This window comes from Callithrix jacchus, chromosome 11, assembly GCF_049354715.1.
Source record: "Callithrix jacchus isolate 240 chromosome 11, calJac240_pri, whole genome shotgun sequence".
Classification (NCBI taxonomy): domain Eukaryota; kingdom Metazoa; phylum Chordata; class Mammalia; order Primates; family Cebidae; genus Callithrix; species Callithrix jacchus.
In genome coordinates, this window is record NC_133512.1 from 7,899,411 (window position 1) to 7,927,146 (window position 27,736).

A 27,736-nucleotide genomic window follows, 5' to 3' on the forward strand; every position below is an offset into this window, starting at 1 on the left:
TCTTAATGAGTATGGGTGATAACTAAATAGCTCTTTAATCTAAAAATAAGAACATATTACATTACAGAGAGAGTGTCCTAAAATTCATTAGGGATGTATTCTTATTCATCTGTTCTCAAGATACTTAATTTTCAGATATTCAAAATGGAGTCAAAAAGAAACCAAGAATACCCATGCCTTAACTGTGAATAAAAAAATTATTAAATATTAAGAGATCCCAAGTTGCTGTTGCTGAAACCACTGTCTACAAATGAGGAAATGAAAAATAGGAAATTCTGCTTGGTTGAATTTCACAAAACCATGATGATCCAGTTAATTTTTCCATTCAAATATCAACTGAGAGTTTCCTATGTGTTTATGCTAGCGGCTGGATTCACAGCACAGAAGAAAGATGTGGTCCCTGACCTCATGGAGTGTCTGGTTAGTTGGCTCCTTCAGCAAACACTTTTCATAACCTACTGTATAACGGCCCCTGATAAATGCTAAGAAACAGAAATAAAGGAGAGGTGCTTTCTGATTATAGGGAGCTCATCACCCTGTAGAGAACACAGATATGTAAGCAGAATCTGTTGTGTAGTAGAGCAGAGACTGCCCTGTGACAGGGCAGGTGTGACCGCAGAGCTGGAAGTGACCAACTCTGCCTGGAGAGTCTGGAGTCCTCCCAGAGACAATGGCTTGGGAATGGAGTCTGGACGGTGTTGGGGGGTGGGGAGGGGTAAGAATTAAGCAAGTAAACGAAGGGTTAACAACATTCCAGACAGAGGGAACGGCAGGCACAGAGGCAGGGAAATGGGAAAGAGGATGGAGTGTGGAGAAACAGGAGAAAGGCTCTTGTGATTGGAGCAGAGGGGAGGCGGAGGACATTCAGGGAAGGGCTCCGTAAACAAGCTGAAAGAGATGGGTTTGTTCTCTATGTGATCTTGAACACACTACGTATCATCTCTGTGCCCCCATTATCTGATTTGTGAACTGGTAGACACACCAGTAGCTACCTCACAGGGTGGTTATGAGAATCAAATGAGTTAATACATAGATGAAGTGGTCAGAAAAGAACCTGGCATACAGTAAGCACTAACATAGTCCTGACGATACTGATGATGATGGTGATCATTTTACTCCGCAGCCCAGCCCTGGAGATCTATAAGAGGTTTGTTGTTGTTGTTTTTAATTTCTTCTAAAACAAACAAAAAAAGGGATATATGCGCAGAATGTGCAGGTTTGTTACATAGGTTATACATGTGCCGTGGTGGTTTGCTGCACCTATTGACCCATCCTCTAAGTTCCCTCCCAGCAACCCCCACCCACAGCGGGCCCTGGTGTGTATTGTTCCCCTCTCTGTGTCCATGCGTTCTCAATGTTCAACTCCCACTTATGAGTGAGAACATGAGGTGTTTGGTTTTCTGTTCCTGTGTTAGTTTGCTGAAGATGATGGCTTCCAGCTTCATCCATGTCCCTGCAAAGGACATGACCTCATTCCTTTTTATGGCAGCATAGTATTCCATGGTGTATATGTACCACATTTTCTTTGCCCAGTCTATCATTGATGGCCATTTGGGTTGATTCCATGTCTTTGCTATTGTAAATAGTGCTGCAATGAATATACATGTCCATGTGTCTTTATAGTAGAATGATTTATATTCTTTTGGGTATGTACCCAGTAATGGGATTGCTGGGTCAAATGGTATTTCTGGTTCTAGATCCTTGAGGAATCGCCATACTATCTTCCACAATGGTTGAACTAATTTACGTTCCCACCAACAGTGTAAAAGCATTCCTATTTCTCCACAGCCTCACCAGTATCTATTGTTTCCTGAGTTTTTTTAAATCACCATTCTTACTGGCATGAGATGGTATCGCATTGTGGTTTTGATTTGCATTTCTCTGATGATCAGTGATGTTGAGCTTTTTTTCATATGTTTATTTTGTCTGTGTAAATGTCTTCTTTTGAGAAGTATCTGTTCATATCCTTTGACCATTTTTTTGATGGAGTTGTTTTTTTTTTTTCTTGTAAATTTGTTTGAGTTTCTTGTAAATTCTGGATATTAGATCTTTGTCACGTGGGTAGACTGCAAAAATTTCCTCTCACTCTGTAGGTTGCCTGTTCACGCTGATGCTATTTTCTTTTGCTGTGCAGAAGCTCTTTAGTTTAATTAGATCCCATCTGTCAATTTTGGGTTTTGTTGCAATTAATTTTGCCTTTTTATTATGAAGTCTTTGCCCATGCCTATGTCCTGAATGATATTGCCTAGGTTTTCTTCTAGGGTTTTTATGGTTTGTGGTTTTACATTTAAGTCTTTAATTCATCTTGAGTTCATTTTTACATAAGGTGTAAGGAAGGGATCCAGTTTTAGCTTTCTGCATATGGCTAGCAAGTTTTCCCAGCACCATTTATTAAACAGAGACTCCTTTCCCCATTGATTTTTGTCAGGTTTGTTGAAGATCAGATAGGTGTAGATGTGTAGTGTTATTTCTGAGGTCTCTATTCTGCTTTATTGGTTTATATGTCAGTTTTGGTGTCAGTACTGTGCTGTTTTAGTTACTGCAGCCTTGTAGTATAGTTTGAAGTCAGGCAATGTGATGCCTCCAGCTTTGTTCTTTTTGTTTATGATTGTCTTGGCTACATGGGGCCTTTTTTTATTCCATATGAAATTTAAAATCGTTTTTTCTAATTCTGTGAAGAATGTCAATGGTAGTTTGATGGGAATAGCATTGAATCTATAAATTACTTTGGGCAGTATGGCCATTTTCATGATATTGATTCTTCCTATCCAAGAGGATAGAATGTTTTTTCATTTGTTTGTGTCCTCTCTTATTTCCTTGAGCAGTGGTTCGTAGTTCTCCTTGAAGAGGTCCTTCACATCCCTTTTTAACTGTGTTCCTAGGTATTTTATTCTCTTTGTGGTGATTGTGAATGGGAGTTCACTCATGATTTGGCTCTCTGCTTGTCTATTGTTGGTGTGAAAGAATGCTTGTGATTTTTGCACATTGATTTTGTATCCTGTGACTTTGCTTAACTTGCTTATCAGTTTAAGGAGATTTGGGGCTGAGATGATGGGGTTTTCTGAATACAAAATCATGTCCTCTGCAAGCAGAGACAATTTGACTTCCTCTCTTCCTATTTGAATATTCTTAATTTTCTTCTCTTGCCTGATTGCCCTAGCCATAACTTCCAATACTATGTTGAATAGGAGTGATGAAAGAGGGTATCCTTGTCTTGTACTGGTTTTTGCTTCCAGCTTTTGCCCATTAGATATGTAATTGGCTATGGGTTTGTCATAAACAGCTCTTATTACCTTGAGATATATTCCATCAATACCTAGTTTATTGAGAGGTTTTAACATGAAGAGATGTTGAATTTTATCAAAGGGCTTTTCTGTATCTATTAAGATAATCATGTGGCTTTTGTCTTTGGTTATGTTCATGTGATGGATTCTGTTTATTGATTTGAGTATGTTGAACCAGCCTTGCATCCCAGGGATGAAGCTGACTTGATCATGGTGAATAAGTTTTTTGATGTGCTGCTGGATTTTGTTTGCCAGTATTTTATTAAGGATTTTACATCTATGTTCATTAGGGATATTGGCCTGAAGTTTTCTTTTTTTATTGTGTCTCTGCCAGATTTTGGTATCAGGATGATGCTGGCTTCGTAAAATGAGTTAGGGAGGTGTCCTTCATTTTCAACTATCTGGAATAATTTCAGAACCAGTGGGACCAGCTTCCCTTTGTATTTCTGGTAGAATTCAGCTGTGAATCCATCTGGTCCTGGGCTTTTTTTTTTTTTGGTTGATAGGCTATTAATTACTGCCTCAATGTCAGAACTTTTTATTGGTCTACTCAGGGATTGAATTCTTGATTTAGTCTTGGGAGGGTGGATGTGTCTGGGAATTTACTCATTTCTTCTAGATTTTCTAGTTTAATTGCATAGAAGTGTTTATAGTATTCTCTGATAGTAGTTTGTATTTCTGTAAGATCAATGGTGATATCCCCTTTATCATTTTTTGCATCTATTTGGTTCTTCTCTCTTTTCTTCTTTATTAGTCTAGCTAGTAGTTTATCTATTTTGTTAATTGTTTTCAAAAAGCAGCTCATGGATTCATTGATTTTTGGATGGTTTTACTTGTCTCTATCTCCTTCAGTTTTTCCCTGATATTAGTTATTTCTTGTCTTCTGCTAGCTTTTGGATTAGTTTGCTCTTGCTTCTTTAGCTCTTTTAATTGTGATGTTAGGGTGTTGATTTGAGATCTTTCTAGCTTTCTGATGTGGCCACTTAGTGGTATAAATTTTCCTCTTAACACTGCCTTAGCTGTGTCCCAGAAATTCTGGTACCTTGTGTCTTTGTTTTCATTGGTTTCAAAGAACTTGTTGATATCTGCCTTAATTTCATTATTTACTCAGGAGTCATCCAGGAACAGGTTGTTCAATTTCCATGTAACTGGATACATATATATTTAGAATAGTTAGCTCTTCTTGTTGAATTGTTCCCTTTACTGTTGTGTAATGCCCTTCTTCGTCTTTTGTTGTTGTTGTTGTTGTTGTTGTTGGAGACTAGGATTGCAACTCCTGCTTTTTTTTTTTTTTTGCTTTCCATTTGCTTGGTGAATTTTCCTTCATCCCTTTGTTTTGAGCCTATGTGTGTCTTTGCACATGAGGTGGGTCTCCTGAATACAACACACCAATGGGTCTTGACTCTTTATCCCATTTGCCAGTCTGTGTCTTTTAATTGGGGCATTTAGCCCATTTACATTTAAGGCTAGTCTTGTTATGTGTGAATTTGATCCTGTCTTCATGTTGCTATTTTGCGATTTTGCACACTAATTGATGCAGTTTCTTCATAGTGTCATTGATCTTTATATTTTGGTGTGCTTTTGCAGTGGTTAACACTAGGTTTTCCTTTCCATATTCTTCTTTGAGGAGCTCTTGCAGGCCAGGCCTGGTGGTAACAAAATCCCTCAACATTTGTTTGTCTGGAAATGATTATATTTCTCCTTCACATATGAAGCTTAGTTTGGCTGGATATGAAATTCTGGACTGAAATTTCTTTTCTTTAAGGATCTTGAGTATTGTCCCGCACTCTCTTCTGGCTTGTAGAGTTTCTGCTGAGAGGTCCACGGGCCTTCCTTTTGTAGGTGTCCTGGCCTTTTTCTTCAGCTGCCCTTAACAGTTTTTCCTTCATTTTGCCCTTGGAGAACCCAATGATTATGTGTCTTGGGGTTGGTCTTCTCACAGAATATCTTAATAGTGTTCTTTGTATTTCCTGAATTTGCATCTTGGCCTGTCTTGCTAGATTGAGGAAGTTCTCTTGGTTAATATCCTGATGTGTGTTTTCCAGCTTGTTTCCAGTCTCCCCATCTCCTTCAGGTACTCCAATCAATCTTAGGTTTGGTCTTTTTATGAAGTCCCATTTTTCTTGGAGAGCATATACTGGAAGCTGAGTTGCGAGTACATGGGAATCAAGTCATGAGTACATTTGTTGTACCTGAAAAAAAATGAGACACCAAAGAAAGCAGGAGGACCAAGAGAAGAAAAAAAAATCAGAAAAAGCATGAGAAGCAAGGGAAGAAAGACCAAGGAGTCCATCTTGGGAAACACCAGCGTTTAAGGAATGGAAGAGGAACCATGAGAGAAGAAATGGTTGGGTAACTAGGAGAGGAACCCAGGGTGTGGTGATCTAGCATCCAAGTGTTTCCAAAAAAGTAGAAAATAGACAAGCATCAAATGCTGCAGAAATAAAATTAGGTAAAGCAATGAAGAAACATTCCTCTATTTCTCTGTTACAATGTTTTAAAGTCTGGATTGTCCCTATGTGAAACATGTCGAAATGAGCTCCTTAACTGAGTGAGTTAAGAAGTAAGAGGTGGGCAAGGCTAAGACCCAGAGTTAAAGCTGGAGTGCACACTAACAAAGGAACAGTGGTGGACAGGAATGATGAAGACTAAGACTGAGTGGATGACCGAGCACATGGCTTTATGTGAAGGCAGGAAGTTGTGTAATGCAAGGAAATGAAATGTAAAGAAAAGGAAGAAGAAAGTCCCAATATTATCATTCATCTACAGCAATGCAGAAATATCCTTCAGACCTCAGTCATTGCCTCCATTTGGTTCCTGATCCAACCATGAAAACAAGCCCATTCTTGGTGGCACTCAGAGACAATCCTTGGAAAATCCAGTTGCTTGTTCAATGAGTGCAAAAAATCTGTTTAATGGAAATATTTATTGACCACCTACCATGTGTCTGGCATTGGTACCAGGAAGCTGGGCTGTTGGTGGGCAAGACAGATGCCATGAGCTCTTCTTTCATGGAGCTTATGGTGTAGTGTGGAAGAAGCACATTCACCAGAGACTTGTACAAATATGTCCCTGAAACAGCAGTAAGTGTCACGAGAGAGACGTGAAGAGATCTATCAAAGCGTTCAACAAGGGAACTTCACCCAGCGAGGGAGCCAACACCAGGAAAATCTGAGCAAGGTCTGAATCCACACACTCTCTGGAGACAGAGACTCCATCTTCTCATTGAAATTTAAATCTCTAGCCTGTGGAGCCACATCTTCTTCCTCAGCTTTATCCCAGGCAGTGAGGCAGCCTCTGCCAACCTTATCATGAAGCACTTTTCCTCCCCCCATCTCTCAGCTAGTTTATTCCACTATTTACTATTTATACTATTTATTTCCATTTGATTCTCTACCTTCTAAATGGTTCCTCAAATAAGGCAGGATTCTCTATCTTTCTCTGGCTTTTAAAACACTAGTTTCATCTGTACCAACTATGTTCAAAATTATCTCTAGGGAGAACAGATGGGGAAATCTGCCTCTTTTTCTACAATCTGCTAAAAATCCTTTTCTGTCAGCAAAGGCAGTTGTAAATTGCCAAAAAGGTGATGAATTAGCTAGAAATCATTAACATTTAATATAAAGTAGCTCTCACTCTCACCTTGAATTTCAAAGGTGGGTGTGGGTGATAGACTACAGCTGTGACATAAAATTGGAGCTCTAGATTAAAAGTAGTACAGCTTTGATCCAGAAGGGCCTAACCAAGAAACAGCAAACAAGAGGCAGGAATGGTACCAATGCTAACCCCTTGTCCACAGTAGATACCAGTAATACAGTTCCACAGTCTCTCTCACGGGCCCAGACACACCTCAGGAGCCTTCTCACACAGCATCTGTCAGCCCTGGAATGAAAGCTTGTTCCTACTATGGCAACATATGGAACAAGGCATTGGTACCAACAACATACGGTCCTCTGCTGGTCTAACCACCACCACTGTCCTCTTCACTAAAGAATTAGAGATTCGCAACTGGAAAAAACAGCCAGTTTCCTGGGGATATATCTTGCAAAGCCAACAAAGTACACCCCAATCAACATGTCAGCTACAACCAGCATCCCAAAGAGCAGGCTCCCTTCACCAGTACGCATACTTGCACCTCTCAGGTATGTGCATGCTGAGAGAAGATGTGAGCACAGCTGAAAAGAGGGATGTGAGCACCATCTCAAATACCCAAGTCACAGCGGGCACCCACAGGCCTGTCCCTCTTGCTCAAGGCATGTGCCGGTGGTCTGTCCTTGTCCCAGGAACATCCAGGAAACTGATGGTGAACATAGTCAGAAATACCAGAGAAATGGTAGAAATAAATGAATGACTTGATTTATTGGTGTTTGCTCTGGTTGAGACACCATGAGAACGAGCAATCAAGATAACAAGTCGGGCAAATTGACAGGAGATGCACAAGTCTCAGTTCCAAATGTAAAAGCAATGATTCTGAGGCTCGTAGATCATAAAAGCCCCTGAGTCAAAAAGTTCAAAGCTCAAAAGGTAGGAGGATAGTGGTCTTCAATTTTTTTTCTTTAAATATTAACTTTTACATTGAGGAAATATAATATGGACAACCACTAAAAAATAAAGGACATCTGGCATGCAGTAGAGAAGTTTCTCAATTTATTTTTTCATGTGATTTATGAAAAATGTTTGATCTCACAAGAGCGTAGTTCTGATGGCAAAATATGTCCTAAATTACAGGAACAGAGAGTTCTCTAACTCATACCCAGAAGGAAGTCCAGTTTTGTGCAGTAAAGTACAGGACTGTCAGACCAGATGACCTGGAATGATTTGTTTTAATTTAATACGAGTAATGACATCTTTAATTTAATTTTCACATCTTCCTACCATTAATTAAAAGAGTCTGAATCTAAGAATGTAGTATCCAACATACTGATGATGATTCATTCCAATGATGAGAGATTGAGAAGAACCCTTCAAAGTGATCATCTGAAATTCGTACAGTGTTTTTTAAAAAAATACACCACTATCTGACAGCCCTAGATATAACTTCCACAGTATTACATCAAAAATCCTTGGTGAGCAACACCAGAAAATAAAAGTCAGAAAAAGAAACAGATGAAGGCCAGGCACTGTGGCTCATGCCTATAATCCCAGCACTTTGGGAGGCCAAGGCAAGCGAATTGCCTGAGCTCAGGAGTTCGAGACCATCCTGGGCAACATGGTGAAACCTCATCTCTACTGACATACAAAAACTTAGCCAGGCATGATGGTGCGTGCCTGTAGTCAGAGCCACTCAGGAAGCTGAGGCACAAGAATCGCTTGAGCCCGTGAGGCAGAGATTGCAGTGATTGAGATCGCACCTCCGCTCTCCAGCTTGGGCTACACCGTGAGACTCAGTCTCAAACAAACAAACAAAAAACCAGATGAAAATAAGAGAGCGATGAGAATCTGTGTGCACGAAAAAAAAAAAAGTTACTTAATACAAAAACATTTAGTGGAGCTCAAAAGCAACCTTCTGCTTCCTCCAAGGGATTCTACCACTGCTGTGGCCTATGGTGAGCACATCCCAAGGTCGCTCTAGAGGCCCTGGTTTTCTTTCCCCTGACCTATGCCTATGCCTTTCTTTCCCCTGTGCCTATGAATTAGTTTCTTCATAAGCCACACAGACATCATTTTTGTGTAGATTTATTTTCCTTTTGACTAAATCAAGACAAAAGTTAACAGGGCTTTTTAGTATCATTAAGGCAGAGAGAGACCATTGAAAGGAAAAAAATCCACAGCTTGCAAAATCAAAGCATTAAGATTTTTCAAAAATTAAATACCATAGCGATAATACCTGGAGACTGCCATCCATGAAGGCACTCAATTTTTCTTGGAAGTAATCTTGGTACTAACAGAAAGCCAATGAGAGACAGCTTATTCAAATGAGTTATCTTAAAAGGCCATGCAATTATCAAAATCCATCCATTATTTTTCAAGTAAATACAAAAATGTATTCACTTACTAATTTTCAAAAGAATTAATATTCCTTCCTAGCCCTGGCCTGAATCACTGTTTCTCAGTTTTTTTCTCAAGCCACCCAGAATGAGATAGAAATGAGGCGTTTCCACCCATACGGGATCTAAAATAGAGTAAGGGTTTGCCTAAATGGGTGAAAGGTTTGCCTATATGGGTGGTCCCAATACAGAGCAGTCCTCTGACCTTCCAGCCATGTATCTGGATAGCTCACTTCTCTCACTTCTCTGGTCTCACCTTCTCACTCCCTGGCAAGCTCAGCTGACATGGTTCATTCATACTTTTTGTGAATTCTGTGCCCCTGGCCTGGAACGTCTTCCCACCTTCCCTGTATGGCAAATTCCTGTTCATCCATCCTTTGGGATCTGGATGCACTCTCCCTCCTCTGTCCTGACCCTCTCTCCTCTGTGAAGCCTGTCTGAATGCTCTCATTTCTCTTTCATTTCTGCTCTCCGCCCCACCTTCACCCACTCCATTCATTTTTGTCAAACTCCATCATTATTAGGAGTCAACATTTGAAAAGTGGAGACCAAACCGATGCAGCCTCATCCACACAGTTCAGGACCCAGCCCATGGTGGGTGCTCAGTCACATGTGTTTTATTTAATTGCTGCCCAGTTATAGTATTTCACTGTCTAGTACACCAGCACCCCAGCCATGCTTCCAGAGAAGCCCAGCTCAGGCCCTTCTGTGTCTTTCCAATTCTGTATCTTCTGTCACTTGGCAGTATGTTCCAAATTTGTGCCTACCAGGGGCTTGGGAAGCCCTTCCACACAGCACTGTCTTCTCTGTTTATCTCTTTTCTGAATGTCAATCCCTTCCTCTCTCCATGCTTTCCCACCTCATTACCTCAATTGCATGTAATCTCTCACTTGCTGCTCGGCACTGAAATCTAACTTCCATTCCATCATTTGTTCCTGCTGAGCTCTTAGTGCATGTTCCAAGCTTGTTTTGTGACTGATGTGGCCTCTGCCTATGTTGGGGTATCTCCACTATATCCTCCCATCCTAACTCTCCCCGCTTCCTCATGTTTTCACAGTGCGTGGCATGGGGGATTCTGCTGTCCTCTCTCTATCTTGAGGCCATTGGTGTTTCTGCCATATTTACTTCCCTGCAGATAGGAGACACATGTACTAGAGCCTTACACTTGGGGCTCTTCTTCCTACTTATGTTAAAGAGATGTTTCACAGTCATAGAATAGAGTGGGAAGCAAAACCCAGTAAGTCTCCTAGTCCCTGCCAAAAGGGTAACTTCCTCCTTTTATTTCCAAATGTTCTACAAAGATAGCTAAAATCTCACTTGTATCATGTTTCAGGTTCTCCAAATGTTTTAAGGTAGATCACCCTGACGTCAACCCTAAATCTCTCTGCAAATTTAATACTTGTGCTTTTCCTGTCCACAATAGAATGAACTCCTCAGGTATTCATTATACCCTCCTAGTTAATCAACGTTCTTATTATGTCTGGCTCTGGCTTCTTTTGTCTAGACGGAATAGATCACTTTCTTTAATTTTTTTTCCAAGAGAAGCTTCTTCCAAAATCTGTGTTGTGTTGTCCTCCAACCCACAATAGCAGCATTACCTGAAAACTTGTTAGATATGCAAATTATTGAGCCCCAACCCAGACTTACTAAATCAGAAAGTCAGGGTGGAGCCCAGTGATCTGTGCTCTAACAGCCCTCCAGGTGATTCTGATGCAACTAAATCTTGAGAACCACTGACTTAATTTCTTTTTAAGCTATTCTAAGGTACACATTACTCAGAAAAATGCCAACTAGGGCAAGCAGGGAGGGTGAGTAGTGCTGCCCTTGCCACATACTCTGGCCTCTGCAAGGCAAGGTTGTATTCCTTGCCTCCAGTACAGCACAGGGAGGGTTCAGCCTGGGGTTCACTATGGCTCCCTGACATCTCCGTAGAAGGCCAGCCCTCCTTCATTTTGCCTTTGCAGATTTAGAGAGGTTTTTCCTCTCTGAGTGAGTTTCTCTATATTTAATCCCATTTGAATTTTCTGTTTATAGGCATTCACTTTTCCAACTTGTCTAGTACATTTTGGATTTTATTCCGTTTTCCAAGACACTTGCCACCCCACTTATTTTGATGTCATCACACATTTAATTAGAGATGATTTATTCCAGAAACTAAAACATTATTAAGGATATACTGCGTGACACATGGAAGATACCTAGGGATCAGTGGCATGAAAAATCAAGAAAGCCTTTACAGTGTGCTGTCATTTCAATCTATTTTTGGTGAGTATATTTAACACCCTGGCAGTGCCAACCAATACAAACAAACCAACAAAGCCAGTCTGTGAGAGCCAGCAGGATGTAGAAAGCTTCTCAGATGCTGCATCCTGTGCTCTGTTTGCCATTCTGTGTGTGGGATGGACATCTGGTTCTCCTCCTCTGGAAAATGCACAGCCACAGGCTCATATGAGCTGTCCTTCCTCTCTTCTTTCTTTAAGATTCTCCATGCTCTCAGCTTATTTACACAAGAAAGTGACCATGTAAACTTAGACGGAGAGAAACACAAGCTCCTTTAAGCAGTCTACTAACAGGGTGGTGAACAAATAGAAAATATGATCATATAAACAGGATACAATACTGAGAAGAGCAAGTTTGGGGGTAGTCCAGGTAACCAGTATTAATTATATAAAGAAAAGAACAATCTGTAGGCAACTGCAACTGAGATGTGTCCCCAAACTACACTAACATCAATATTATTTTTGGATAATCTTCTAGCTACCCAAAAATACCATGTTTTCTTTAAAATATGACAGTTTAAATAGGGAACCACAGAGAATAATTCTTAAACCAGAAAAATACTTGAAATTTTATATCAGGAAGAAAAACACATTGATAGATCATGATGATCTACACTTGGGATGATCAACTTGAAAGTGTAGCTCACTCTGTCTCAAAGTAGAGACTCCCCTTTTGACTCTATGGACATAGAACAAGTTTTTAAAAATAATTGTTTTATTTTCATCTCAAATTTCTTCTCTCACCTAGCTAAATGCATAAGCCCTAGCTTGCTCTAGTGATTTTTTTTTTTTTTTGAGACAGAGTCTCTCTGTGTCACCCAGGCTGGAATGCAGTGGCACGATCTTGGCAAACTACAACCTCCATCTCCTGGGTTCAAGTGATTCTCCTGCCTCAGTCTCCTGAGTAGTTGGGACTACAGATGCATGCCACCACACCAGGCTAATTTTTTGTATTTTTAGTAGAGATGACGTTTCACCATGTTAGCCAGCATGGTCTTGATCTCCTGACCTCATGATCCGCCCGCCTCAGCCTCCCAAAGTGCTGAGATTACAGATGTGAGCCACTGCGCCCGGCCGCTCTAGCAACTCTTTAGTGAGATTGCAGCCTAGTAATTTTTTCTTTACTATGCTGTGTCTGAGGAAAAAAATATTTAAATTGATTGGTGTCTTTTCCAGTTCCTTGATGGTTCTTTACCACACCCAGGGCCAATAAAATATTGATGGAATGGTAAAACTGAAGACTATCTCATGATTCAGTAACTCAAAACTGTAAACAGCTTTTGCAAGTAACACTATTTAGAAGGACAACTCAATAGGTTATAGTGGGTAGATTGACATGCAAATATCCATCACATTTTATTAAGCAAATTAAAAATAGATTTAATCTTGAATATGTGTCCCTACAGCATAAGATTTACTGGGTTCAGTTGCTGATTATGTGCTCAGCAGGTTGGCTTATTACCTTTGGCAGATGCTTGATGTATATTAATTTATCAACTGTGACTGTCTTTGGTTTGTAATCTGGCCTCTATTTCACATAGCTGAGTAACAATACGAGCGTTACTTGAAATGTAACTGCCGGCAATTCTGTAGGAGGCACAGGGTGATTTTCTGAAAGGTCCCTGCACTATGGGGTGGGAGCCTGGCTTCAAATATTCCGCAGCCACATAGGCTGGTTATTTACTTCACGGAATCCTACCGAGCACATCTGCGGCACAGAAATACCATGTAAGTCAGGGAGCCATTATTATTAACACAGGGGACCAGAAAGGGAAATAGCTCCTTCAGCATATTTCAAGAGTAGGTCCTTACTAACAATTGTCTGAAAGTAAAATATTAACTTAATAGTTAAAAACACTTTAGGGAATCAAAAAGCATGACAATCCTAAGTGTCAGCAAGAATGTGGAGCAACTTGAATTCTCATACATTGCTGGCAGGAACATAAAATGGTACAGCCACTTGGGAAATCAGTTTGGCAGATTCTAAGAAAGTTAAACATGCATTTACAGTATGATCCAGAAGTTCCACTCCTGGGTATTTACATAAGAGAAACAAAAACACAAGTAGACACACAGCCTTGTTTATAACACCTTTATGCATCATAGCCCCAAACTGGAAACAACCCAAATGCCCACCCACAGATGAATTCATAAACAATATACCATATTCATATATGATATGGAAGGGAATCCTATTCAGCAATTAAAAAAGAAACTGAACTACTGAGGCATGCAGCAAAATGAATGAATCTCAAAAACAGTATGCCCAGCAAAAGAAGCCAGACACAAAAAGAGTACATACTGTATGATTCCATTTCTGGGCTCATGCCAAATGAATCCAGGGTGACAGAAAGCAGAGCAGTGGCTGTCTAGGGCAGGGGGTTGAGGGGAAATTGACGGCAAAGGAGAACAAGGAGCATTACGGAATAATGAGAAGGTTCTATATCTCGATTGTGGTGGTGGTTTCGCATATGTACACATTTGACAAAACTCACCAAACTCTGTGTTTAAAATGCATTTATTTCATTATGTGTAAATTATATCTCAATAAAGTTGAATGAAAAAATGAACACACACACACTGGGAAAGCAGTGACAAATGTGAAGTCCAAACACCCCAGGCTGGCTCTTAGGTGCTAACAAGGTGGTAGACCTTCTCAGATTGGTGCCTGTTTGGGGTATAGCTCTCCCACCAAAGTTCAGGTCCTGACCTAATTCTACTCACATGCTGATTCCCCTTACAAAAGCCTTTCTACACCTCTGTGAGAATGATGATGGATATGAAAATGCTTTACAGACCAAAAAGTGCTACATCCAATCAACAAAGGTGGCTAATGCTGAGACTCATTGTCTACCTGCTTGGGGTCCTGGACTGCCCCTGTGGAAGATTTCCAGGAAAAAAAACAGTGATGAAAAGACATCCCTCCTAGGTCTCCAAGTAGACCTAGAACCTGCAAGCATTTCCCTTTCCTCTCTCCTTTCTCCACTCAGTTGAGCTCCTCTCACCTCTCAGAGCAACAGTCCTTTGATAACCTGTAGAGGAATCATGAATAAATGAATAGAAAGACAGCTTTCCTTAACATACACACAATTTTAAAAATTAAATTAATTCTTCCTAGTGGAATCGTGACTAAGAGCTCAGGTCCCAGGGTCAGACTTCATGGGTCCAGAGACCAGCTCCTCCACACTTGCTTGGTAAACCTATAAAACGAACGTCCTTAGTACAGTGGCCGGCAAGAGTGAGAAAGTAACAATGAGAGCTACAAATCCTACCAGATATTTTTGTCCAGACTCCCCGTCTTCTCTCTGAACTTTCCTTAGGATATCAAGAGAGCATTTTATCAACTCCACAAAAACGCATCCAGATTCTTGAGTCTGGAAGAAAAGGAAGTTCCCATACACATTCAGCCTACATTGGAACTTCTCTAAAAATACCACTTACATAGGATAAAATGGTGGGGCACAGCCACACCTTTAAGTCTGAGTTTCCCATTCTGAGTTGATGGTGTGGTATTTTATCTATATTTACTTGAGAAGTCTTGTCAAGTGTGCTGTAATTGTATGAATAGACAGAAAGAGTCCGGCCACATACCAGAATCGAGAAATGCTGAAAACTGGATGCTTTAACAAGCCAAGTAGGGAATTAATAATATATTTAGAATTACTAATAAAATGCCTATCAAGCAAGTAGCAAAATGTTTTCTACCAAAAAAAAAAATGCCTGCTGCTGTGTAGGGTGTGCACTCTTCCTGAGAAGTATATATTCTTAGAAATAAAATGATTCACCCCAGATGAAACTTCTGTTCCCTGGCATTTTCCCCCTAATTTTTCATTCATTTTTTTTACATCCCCTCATGTAGCTCCACCAACCCTCCCAGACGTCAGTGGGTCAAGCAGCCTCCCAAGGCAACCTTCTGCACCTGGCTCACAGCCAAGCATCCATGTCTCAAAGTCCCGTCCGGCAGGCTTCCTCTTCTTCCTCCTCATCCTCCTCTTCTTCAGCTTTGAGCGTGGGCCAGTTAGTCAGCAGTAAGTATCCTTTCTGGCTCGGTTTAAGTCATGGTGGCCTTCTTATTGCCTATTTGCAATGTCTTCCTCCTTGTCTCTCTCTCACTCTCTCTTACTCTCTCTCTCTCTCTCAACCCTGCAGAGGAATTTCCTGGCACTGCTAGGTCACTATTGAGATGAACCATCCGTCCCCAGGACCAGATGGTTCCTTAGGGAAGCAGGCCCCCAAAGCACACTCCCTGGATTAGTGGCTATCAAGGACCAGGTTCCATCTTAAGTGGTTCCTGATGTGCTGAGTCAGTCCTGACACTTCAGAAGGTAGCAACTGATCAGCTTTCAGGGCATGAGCCACATAGCTCACAACTGAAATAACCAACAACAGGCACTCAGCTGGCAGGTCAAGCTGCTTTTCTGTGTGTTTGAAGTCCCCTGCCATTCTATTTGCAGGTGTCAGAGGAAATGAAAGAGAGCATGCCTGTGGGCGGGTGGGTGTGTGCGTCCAATGAGCCGCCTCAAGTGGCATGTAGGGGAAGCTGCATGGGCTGGAATCAGATGAGAAATCTCTGAACAACCATTCATGAAATAGAATAAGCCTGCAAGTCTGCCTCGCCAAACACCATTCATGTAGTTTTTAGAATGGTGTTTGGCCCTAGGTATAGATAGCATATTTATCACGTGCAAGTAACAGTATGTTAAGATGGACGGGACAAGGGTCTGAGTTAGTGTCAGTCACCTTTAATGCAGTTTTCACTTATATATAAAACTGCAGAACATGTGCAAAGGTTGCAATTCACTAGCGACCGAAACTCCAGTAGCTATGGGTGCCTCCGTAAGCATCTATGCCATAAAATGAGGACATGTGAGGATCTGCGTTTGGTTAAGTGTCATGAATGACCTGTTATAGCAGCAACAGTAGGATCCTCACATATCACGGGGCAAATCTTAACATAAAGCAAAATGGAGGGTTGCCATGACCTCCCTGACAAGCAATCCTTCACAAAAAAGAAAAATTATTTTATTTATACATATATATATATTCAATTATACTAATTCAACCAAGAAAGATGCTTGTGGGTGGGGAAGAAAATAGAATGAGGCATTATGGAAAGATGTCAAAATGCCCAGGTAGGCCAGGCACAGTGGCTCACATCTGTAATTCCAGAACTTTGGGAGGACTAGGTGGGCGGATCACCTGAGGTCAGGAGTTCGAGATCAGCCTGACCAATGTGATGAAACCCTGTCTCTACTAAAAATACAAAAATTACCCAGGCATGGTGGCATGTGCCTGTAATCCCAGCTCCCTGGGAGGCTGAGACAGGAGAATCACTTGAACCCGGAAGGTAGAGGTTGCAGCGAGCTGAGATTGCAACTCCAGCCTAGGCAACAAGAGTGAAACTCTGTCTCAAAAAAAAAAAAGTTCCCAGGTACTTCACCGGACTAGCCTGGATGCTCTTGATCTTAAATATGGGTCAATAGCAGAGTTTCAGGATACATATGCATTTTCCATCAACTGTATGTTAGGTTGTTTCAATATACAACCCTCTCCAGAAACCCTAGTCTGACTTGCATAAAGTTAAGGATAAAGTGAATTTAATTATAGCCAGATTTCCCCCGGTTAAAAAGTTCTTCCTAGGCTTGTTGTTGGAAAAGAGTCAAACTTTGTTGCAGCTGAATATTCTGGATAAGTTTCTGCAAAATACTCCATTTCTAAATGTCAGGGTCGTAAATTTAGGATAGGCTGTTAAGCTTTGGTCCTGAAAGAAAAGGAACCAAAGTTAAGCATTTTACAGAGAAGAAATAAGTTAAATATGAAAAAGAAATACAAACAACCTCCTACTAAGGGTGTTTCACACAAGGTAAAGAGTTAATATGTGTAAGATGGACAGAAAGATGATTGAAGGGATTGGCAGACAGCAGACAGCCCGATGGATGGAACTGGGTTCTCTCCAGTCACTTGTCACAGCTGGGCAGTGAAGGATTAGCCTTTTTCAGAAATCAATAACAGAGATACTTTAATGGGCCAGATGGAATTTCCATTGCACAGTAGCCAGTGGGACATATAAGTTCTAGGTTTATGATGAATGAACCATATTATATATACTTGGTCTAAAATATAAAGACTTGGGAAAGAGACACTCTTTTACCACATGCAATTGAAGCAGGAAACTTCAAACCCATATGCAGAGCCTGAAGGACACCATGCCGGCTCCATGCTAGCTCTGGCAGACCAAGAGAGTCTAACAATACCACCAGGGATTGCACTTTGCCCTAACCCATTGCTGGACTTAAGAGTTGCTACAAATTTTGAGCATGTTGTTTACTTAATTCCCTTCTATCTCAAACCCAACTACAGAATGAATGATATATGGATTATATCCCTCTGGTTCCATAATTTGCTATGATGGCTTAGAGAACTCAAGGAAATACATTTACTGGTTTACTATAAAGGATGTGATAAAGAATATAGCTGAACAGCTAGATGAAGAGGTACACAGGGCGAGGTCTAGAAGTTTTCCAAGTGCAGGAATTGCTGTCCCCATACAGTTGGAGGATACCACTCTCTCAGAATGTGGATATGTTCACCAACTTGGAAGCTCTCCGAATTCCATACCTTAGTGATTTTTGTGGCAGCTGCACCACATAGACATGATTATTAAACTCCAGCCCTCTTCTATCCCTAAAGAATCAATGTGGGGCTAAAAGCTTCAAACTTCTAATCATGGCTTTGTCTTTCTGATAACGAGTCAGTATCACGAAGCTAACTAGGAGCCCCTAAGAGTCACCTCATTTAAACAAAAGATGCTCCTACCATCTAGGACATTCCAAAGGATTTAGGAACTCTGTATCAGGAACTGAGGTCAAAAACTAAATATTAGAACAAAAGATGCTCCTAGCACCCCTATTGGTTAGAAAATGACCAGAGTGTTAGGAGCCCTGTGCCAGGAACCAAGGATGAAGACCAAGTTTACATACATATATATATATATATATATGGTCTTCAACCTTGGTTTTATATATATATAACCAAGGTTTTATATATATATAAATAATATATAAATAAATAATATATAATGTATATATTACATATATATTACTTAATATATGTATTATACATATATATAAAACCTTGGTCTTCATCCTTGGTTATATATATATATATATATATATATATAAAAAACCTTCAACCTTGGTTTTGTGTGTGTATATATATATATATCTCTTTGGTCTTCTTCCTTGGTTCCTTGCACAGGGCTCCTAAACTCTGATAATTTCCTAACAATTACTAGATATAATAAGATATATATATATATATAATAATTGTTAATTATATAATAAGATATAAGATATATATATCTTATTGTATCACAATATCACATATATATCTTATTATATCCCAGATACAATAAGATACTGTGATATTGTGATATCGCAATAATATCACAGTTCTATCACAGATATAACAAGATATATATACATCTTATTATATCACAATATCACCAAAACTTTGGTCAAAACCGTGGCCAGTGTGTCCTCCATGTCATTGTCAAAGAGTGTCATCCTAGTGTTGGCTCACCTGCCATATGCCGGATGAACTAGAATAGGTGGATCATACAAAAGTTTTGCCCACTCCAAGCAAAAGAATGCCAGGTTATACCTTACTAATGATAACAAGATCTTCGTATGCAAAGAAGAGCACACCTGGGTTCAGAAGTACCAAACATGCATGCTTGTTAGGAAATCTGCACAGTACTTATTTGTAGCACCTACACACCCTGCCTTCTGTTAAACCTTCCTCAGTCTCCATAGTCATCAGAGGTGGATAGAGTTTTTATAAGCAAAATTTTTAGAAAGTCTAGAAGAAAAGTCAAACAAGTGATTTGACAAATGTCCCAATTACGTTTAAGATTTACAATCAGGTAGATTTAGGCTTTTGATTGCTTGCTGGATTTTTTTCCAGTATACATTTTCCAAACCCCTAAGCTTGATCCTTAGACAGCAAATGACTTAGTTCCAGAAAAAAACAAAACTATAAAGTGAATGTAAAGATGGATGGCAATAGCATAAAGCACAGTGAAACCCTTGATTCACAATTCATGCCATTTTCTACAACCCAAAGAGGTCAACATATTGCAAAAAATTCTGCTCTCCCAAATTGCATTGGAAACTCCCAAATGGTTTCCTATTTCTCAGAAATATTTGGTAAATATGCCCATTATTTGCTGTGAGAATAGCACTGAAAAGCAGACAGCTATTTACATAAGACAGTTAATTAATTCACACCTTTGGAAGCTTCTTTAAAGATTTATATTACTCTTGTAACAATCCCACAAATCAGGAATCATAGAAGGATGATGTTGACTCATGGTGACTATTCAACCCATTTAGCAGCTCCTTACACTGATGCTTGGGCTAAGAGTGGAAGGGAGCTAAATTTAAAAAAACAGACAAAAAAAAGCAAAAATCTGTCCTGACTAATGCATCCTGAGCACTCAATTCAGTATGGGCCCAGTGACCATGCAGCCAAATTCTACAAAGCAGGTTTGTTTTCATACAGTTTGCATTCAGCACCCATAAAAATCTTTTTTACTTTTCAGTCCATGCATCCCAGATTTGATTCGGGAAATGTCATCATTATATTTATGACTCACTGCCAATTTTCAATGCCATTTTAGCCTAAGTCCCCAGCCCCGTTAATCCTTCTGTAAGTTGATCAAGGGGCAAACTCAGAGTGGACCTGGCCATTGTTGCTATTGCTTTCTGGCCCTGTCTTTATAATATCAGCCTCATGTAGTCTGGAGCCAACTTCTATAAAAGATGCTACTTCCTCCACCTTCCATGGAAAACCCAGACTGGGTTTCCCTCGAGCTGGATAAAAGTGCTGGATCTACCTTGTGCGAGATCTGAGGGTTTTTTCCCAAGGTTCTCATCAAGGTGGCATTCAGGTTCATCCTTAAAATAAACCCAACCTCCCCAGAGCAAGGAGAATAGATGACAGAAAGCCAGATTGACCTATCCCAGGAAAGAATGTCAAACACTGAGCTAGGTTGAGAGCTGAAGCTGCATTCCAGAAAAGACTCCATTTATCACAATCACCTCGTTTCCCCTTTTCAAGCTGAAAAGTATATATTCCTTAAGGAAGTAAAACTATTCTCATAGTGAAACAACCTCGAGTTTAAAACAGAAACTTTGGGATTAAAAAAAAAGCACTAGTCTTTTGATTAATTCAAAATACCTTACAGACATCATTTGAATTCTCCCAAAGTGTGAAAACAAGTGCCATATGTAGTAATAAGGGTAAAGCTAATGTTTATCTGGAAGTGGATCCCTTTTTTGAATGGGAAGACTTTGGTAGCCTCGGAATCCATGGAGCAAAACCATAAAAATAACATTTTGCCATTTGAGTTTTATGGATAAGAACACTAATATAAAGAAAGCATTCACCTCCAGCAATCAACAAATTTTGCAGAGAGATGCTACTTTGTCCAGCAGACCATCACCCTGCTTAAATTTCACAAGAATTTCTATTTTATCACAGATCTAAGTAGAACCAGGAGAAAATACAGAGTGGAAACTGTCAGAGAAGGAAGAAGGAATTCAGCTTCGTGGTGGAAAATCTTTCTTGGGGCTTCATGAAGACACTGGGCACAGTAGCCCAGGCTCCCATCCCTTTGAGCTTTAAAGTGGGAGTTTGATCATCCACACAACACCACTCAAGACACACAAGCTACGAGTCCTCAGTGATCTGACAAAAAGCAGCCTGCACGATCACACACACACAGATGTCGTTGACAGTCTCAAGAAACTAGTAAGGACACCTAAACAAAAGAGGCAGCAGGGGAAGGGAAGAAAGATGAGAGGACACATTTACATAAAATGTCAGCCCAAGTCATAAACCTGCCCAATCCTGTGCCACTGTCTGGTGGCCACGTAGGCCCTGGGACTGGAGCAGACTGTGGAAGCCCTTCCAGATTAAAGACCTGCCCTTCACATACTGGTTAATTCAACTGAATCTAGCTGATCTAGAGATGGGGCTAATAAAGGCAAACATTTTACTTTCCCAGCCCACTGATTCCCAGAACTTGGCCACTGGCCATAGGTAATGGGAGTGGGGTAAGGAAGGGGCCGGGTGGGGGGGGGGGGTGCCTGCTCCGGAGCCCCTCCTCAACAGACCTATCTAGCCCATCAGTCCTATACAGGTGAGGGAGCAGATTTTCTGTGTAGTGAAGCCGGCTGAATAACGGTAAAGGGTCAGTAAAGACAATGGCACGCAGAGGGCGCCACACCCAGACTTGGTCGGGCCAGGGCCACAAAGAAAGATTTCTTTCTATAGTTAGGGTCAGCAGATCCCTGCATCAGAATCGCCTGTGTTAACTTGTTAAAAACGCACATCCCTGGGCCCAAAGCGGTGACCGTTACAGCTGCCAAACTGAGAAAATCACAGTCCTAACAGTGGTATGGAAAGTCTCCAGCTTTCCATTTCTTCTGTTTTGAACCTCAGTGCTCACCTGTGCATGACTGTCAAACCCTTCTTCCCTCTCTCAGAGAGGTCAGGCCCCTCTCTCGCTGTACCATTCTGTACTCTCTGCTCTAAACCAAAATTTCTCAGCTATTATTTTATTATCACCCCACTCCCCCTGCAAAGAGCATTTTTAGGTTTTTTTTTTTTTTAAACTTAATTGCCCTCCTTCCTCTCCACCCCATCACTGCATGACGTTTTAATACCACGGATATATTGCACATCTGCTCTGCCGATGTACTGTGGCCCTTTGGGGGACCACAACCGTTGTACGAAGACTTTTCCCGCCTCCCCCTCAGAACCGGTATCAGTCTCATTGGGAACGCACGCTTTAAACGCAGGGTCACAAAATGGGCTGAGCATGGAGCATGTTGGAGGCTGGGTGTGGTGAAGATAACGAGGAGCTGGAGGAGCAGCCAGAATCAATTCCAGACGCCTGGACGTTACCAAGTGCAAATGTACACCCGGGGCAGCCAAATCTTCTAACATTTCAAAAGAATTTGGAAAACAGAGATTTTTCCTTTAGAAATAAATGTTTACATGTTAGCGAGTAATTTTTTTTTTTTTTTTTTTTTTTAGTGTAAGCACTAAGAAATCTGGGTTTTATTTGCAAGCTGCTCATTTGCAACCTTGCCCTAGGCAAAAGATGATTTTTTTCATGGGGAAAGGAGAAAAGGGCTCAAGCCGCGACAGCCGGAAGTGAGCTCCCATAATCCTTAGCTTGCCCGGAAGCAGCTCCAGGCTGCTGTGCTGGTGCGGTTTGAGATCCAGAGCACAGCGTCCACCAGGGACAACTCAATCAAATCTCATTAGCCAAGGGTTGCTGCCTCTGGGAGTAGATTTGGGAGAAAAAACAGGATTTCCATTCATCTTAACGGTCAAAACAGTTTTATAGTCACTGTCCACCCCTGCCCCGCCCATGCTTATAGATTCCAATGTGCTACATTGAAATATTCACCACTCCTAGCATGAACTCCTGCTTCACCCTCCCAACCTTGCCGATCCCCACGGTGCCCTGCTACTCCTTGCATTTATGCCTGTGTGCACGCTGCCACCACTGACCAGACTAAATGGCTCCTCCATTCTCTGAAAACTGCCCTTTGGGGAAGACCTAGATGAATCCTCCCTCCTCTCCTCTCTCTCTTCTCTGCACATCCGGTGTGGATATCATACCATTAGCTCTTGATTATACTCTGTCTGATATTTTTCTGTTTTTTATGCATCAGTATTAGATCCCAACCCCCTATAGACTCCGTAGAGGCTGGAACTGTTTCTGATATTGCCCCTCCCTCCACTCCAGACTCCCAGAAGTTACTTGTCAAAAACATTTATAGACTGATTGCAGTAGTTATACCACTTCTCAATCTTTCTACAACAAAATTATGAGTAATGACATTCTACAGGACTTTTTGTTGTTGTTTTAATGTGAAGATACAGGACAATCTAAACCTGTTTTGTTGACTCTGTTGACAGAGTCCATTATCCTTCAGCTCGAAGAGATTTCTCCCCAGTAATGAGAAAATCTGCACATGAAGCTCCAAGCTCCCCACTGATATTAACATCCTTATTTAAAAGTCCTTGAAAATGGGTATTTGACATGCAAATGTTCTGGCTTTGTGGGACTTTTATTTTCTTTTTTCCACAACAACTAGAGTTTCTGTAGTTCTCAGCCCAAAAGAGTAATATAGTCTGTCACAGTCCTTGGACAAGTACTCGAATTTGCTGAAATTGATGGGTTATTGAGCAGAAAAAGGAAGAGAAAAACTTTTCACCTAAGTCCGAGGAATGAGGTGAAGAACAATAGAGTCAGCTCACAGGGAGAATGGCTTCACTACAGGCAGGATTGAGCAACACTTTGAAATCTTCCACCATCCCCAACCCATGCTGTCTCCAGCTTGGTGTACGCTTTCATTTATCCAGGGATCAGTAGCCAGGGGGGGAAAGTTTCATTCTCCAGCTGTTGTGTCATTTCCCTTGATAAGTCCTAAATTGACCGCGTTATCCGGCACCAAAGGAGTTTTCCTGTGGTAGGCATTTTTTATTATGTGCCCTTTCAGGGGACAAAGGCATCTGTCAGTAAACTGCTATGGGGGGAAAAAGACAATATCATTCTCGCAGTTTCATAAGCATGTTCTTCTGAAGAACTAATGTGAACGTGGGAAATTAGGCAATATTATCATCTAACAGCCCGGCTGTTAACCTGGTTGCATTGGTGATCAGGTGAAGGAAAAATACAAAATACTATTTTCTTCAAGAGCAATTTTTAGCACTAAAGATACTAATTAAAACATTTCAGATGGAAACGTTTCCCTTTGTATATTTTGCACAGTATTCGAACATACCTGTGGACAAAATGGAATCGCACCCCCATATCAAGTGCCTCCCAGTGCTGACTGTTATTTGTTAAGCCCTAAGGAGCATGCTGTGGCACTGGGGAAGTGGCAGTGTGAGCAAGCTGTGGTTTTATCTGGGACAGAAATATCTCGAAGGACGATTTGTGGAGGTGTAATGAGTTGAGGATGGAATCTTGGGTGTCTCACGTGGGAGACAAAGAGAGCATTTTCTGAGGTTGGTTTCCCCACTGCTCTGCTGTTAAAGAGACTCACTTTCTTGTAAACCGTAATAAAACAGATATTGCTCGGCTGTGTGTTGACGTATTGATCCTATTTTTAAAAACATCTCCACAGATCCTCAAACGGCAGCGGGTGAGGTGGATGGGGTTAATCTGGAGGAGATCCGAGAATTTGCCAAAGCTTTTAAAATCCGGCGCCTGTCCCTTGGCCTGACCCAGACTCAGGTGGGACAGGCTCTCAGTGCTACAGAGGGCCCCGCGTACAGCCAGTCGGCCATCTGCAGGTAACCCGCGCCTGCATGCTGTCACCTCTCCTGGCTGGCCTGGGCCTCGTTTGTCCTTGCGGCTCAGCTTCTCTTCATCGGGTGGGCAAAGCTGGAGGGGCAGAGAGTGGGAACAAAGTTTGGGGGCAGCTATTTGTTGGGATTGGTGATCTTGATGCAAACAATGCTGCCGAAGCAGATTCGGGGGTCCTGGCTTGATAACTCCTGTCAACTCACAAAGAACTTCCAAGGCAGTCTCATTGGAAATACACTACCCCAGGGTCAGGGGCCTTTCTCCTGGGCCCACACTCCTGTGCAGCTGAGAGCCACCAACTTTGTCTGCACACAAGTATCCTGAGCAAATGTTGTAAAGCTGCCATTCCTAATGTGTGTTAACGCCTTCACTGTTTCTGACCAGAGATGGCTATCAGGACTTTCCAAGAAAACACACATTAAAAAACAAAAAAATTAACTATCTTGTGACCTTGATGGTTTTAACTTGCCTTCCCACACACAGCTTTAAAAGCACATTTATAAAAAATAAAATAAAATAGCCGGGCGCGGTGGCTCACGCCTGTAATCCCAGCACTTTGGGAGGCCGAGGTGGGTGGATCACGAGGTCAAGAGATCAAGACCATCCTGGTCAACATGGTGAAACCCCATCTCTACTAAAAATACAAAAAATTAGCTGGGCACGGTGGCGCGTGCCTGTAATCCCAGCTACTCAGGAGGCTGGCAGGAGAATTGGCTGAACCCAGGAGGCGGAGGTTGCGGTGAGCTGAGATCGTGCCATTGCACTCCAGCCTGGGTAACAAGAGCGAAACTCCGTCTCAAAAAAAAAAGATAAAAAATAAATAAATAAATAAATAAAATAAAATAAGCGGATGCTTTAAATGGCTCAAAAAAGAGTGATGAGAATCTGGCCTAACCTTGCCCGTCTCCCCCAAATTAAATAAGTAAATGACAGAATCTGGCCTTGGTTGTGTTCAAGTTGATCTGGGTTAAGTGGTCAGGAGCAGGCCCCGTGCATGCATGTGTGTGTTGCACTAATCCCATGTTTATGCATGAGGTAACAAAGGCACTTCGGTAAGAGCTTTTTCCTCTTGGGCAATACCTTATGAGTCCTCCTCCATCAGGAAAAGCCAAGAAACCAACTCTAAACTCATTTAAGTGGATTTTGTTCTTGGTGATCCATGAAATGCTATCTTTTTATCTGCTCTTTATACTTTTAATGTATTCCCCCAAGGACGGAAGTGTACTTTTCCTGTAGTTTAAGACTAAGGTTATAAATAACATCAGTATGGGGTAGTAGCTTGCAGCTCACATTTTGCTCAATGATTTTCCATAAAACCCATTGATTGTTGTTAAATACAAAAAGCACCATAGGATCCTCTCTCTTCTATGGCCTCCCCTACTGTTTTTTCTTATAAGATACCTCCCTGTAGAAAATAACCTTTATTCAGTCTATACAAGGATACTACTGCTGGGAAATGTGTTTCGAGGCTTGTGTATGTTATTCCAAACAACTTGTACAGAAGCGTCACCACTAACAAGCAGCATCCATGATATGAATGCCGTTGCTCCCTGTTGGGAAGCACTAATTTTGTTTCATCTTGACAGCCTTGGGATAAAGGCAGCCACAGGTTTTTAAGTTGTTGCCAATTTTCTTTTGGTACTATATTCCTGTTTAACTTATTTTTAGTCCTAAAATGTGATTTCCTTTTATTGATATAAGCATTAGCTAATGTTTAATGTTTACCCTAACCCTACACCTAGCATTTCTAAGGCATTCCCAGACAAATATGTTAATTTCTAAAGTCTACCCCAGAGAGAGGTCAAAAAAGCTGTGGCTGAACTGTGGAGACTTTGGGAATTCCTGTTATATCATAGAACATGTCTGATGCCTTGACTGTGGGGCCTTTCTAGCTTCCAGTATTTCACTGAGATCGTTTTAGGAGCGATCAAGAAAAGAAAGAAAGACCAAGATCTTACATTGGAACAATTTAAGTAAATTCAAAGGGTGGTGAGGAACCTGCTTTGGAGCCTGCACACTCAGGCATCCTTGTCCCTCATTAGCTACAGTGACTCCTAAGAGCTGCTTTAAATCCCTCCTTATTTAAAAAATGTATTGGAAAAAAGTATTACCAATACTTTTATTGGAGAGCATGTTGTTAACTTACATATGGTGAAAATTGTTTATTCCCAGAGAGGGAAAAAGAGAGAGAAGTCAAAATGAGACACAAAAGAGAGATAAAAAGCCATAAAAAAAAAGTCCCAGTGGCCATCAGTGACTACGATAATAACAATAACATTTTTATAACAAAGTCCATGGGGCAAATTTAAAGAAAATTTAAATTTCAGCCACATCACAACTTCTGTCCCCTGGTGCCTTGCACTGTAAAGCCTGTTGTCGTGCTATTAAATATTTAAGCTTTGGGGATTTTATGGCAAAATGTGGTATGTGGCAAGTTAGCACCACAATGAGAGCTTAGGAGCTTGCCATAAAGGACAAGTTCATTAAATAACATTAAATCATCAGTTCACTCTGCATGGGAAGCAAATGTGCTCCTTCCCTCCTCGACCAGCACTGGAAGTTTAGTTTTTCAAAAATAAACAAATAACCCTTGCATTCTACGTGGAAGGGAATACTGTGGAAATTACATTAAAACTCGATTCTGTTTGTGCTGCTTATCACGTTATAAGAGATCTAAAATGTGCTGCCAAAAATAAGATTGTGGCACATAAAGAAAGCGTCTCCTTTTCGGTCTTTTTGCAAGCATCCTTACAAAACATATTCTGAGTAACACGGGCTCAGTTTAGTTCTATG

The 27,736-nt window shown here is 41.0% G+C and overlaps 1 protein-coding gene and 1 long non-coding RNA gene across 19 annotated transcripts in view; one reads left to right on the forward strand and one right to left on the reverse strand.

Annotated features, from left to right (window-relative positions):
• Positions 1-27,736, forward strand: part of POU6F2 (POU class 6 homeobox 2) — a 481,859-nt gene that overhangs the window by 448,566 nt on the left and 5,557 nt on the right. For all 9 annotated transcript variants that reach the window (XM_035253208.3, XM_078342242.1, XM_078342243.1 and 6 more), the window contains 2 exons: positions 15,410-15,578; positions 24,762-24,930. In XM_035253208.3, coding sequence (XP_035109099.1) covers positions 15,410-15,578; positions 24,762-24,930 — 338 coding nt within the window. The remainder of the gene's footprint in view (positions 1-15,409; positions 15,579-24,761; positions 24,931-27,736) is intronic.
• The window catches only part of LOC108592803 (uncharacterized), a 154,493-nt gene that overhangs the window by 19,908 nt on the left and 106,849 nt on the right, over positions 1-27,736 (reverse strand). The gene's annotated exons all lie outside the window — the stretch shown is intronic.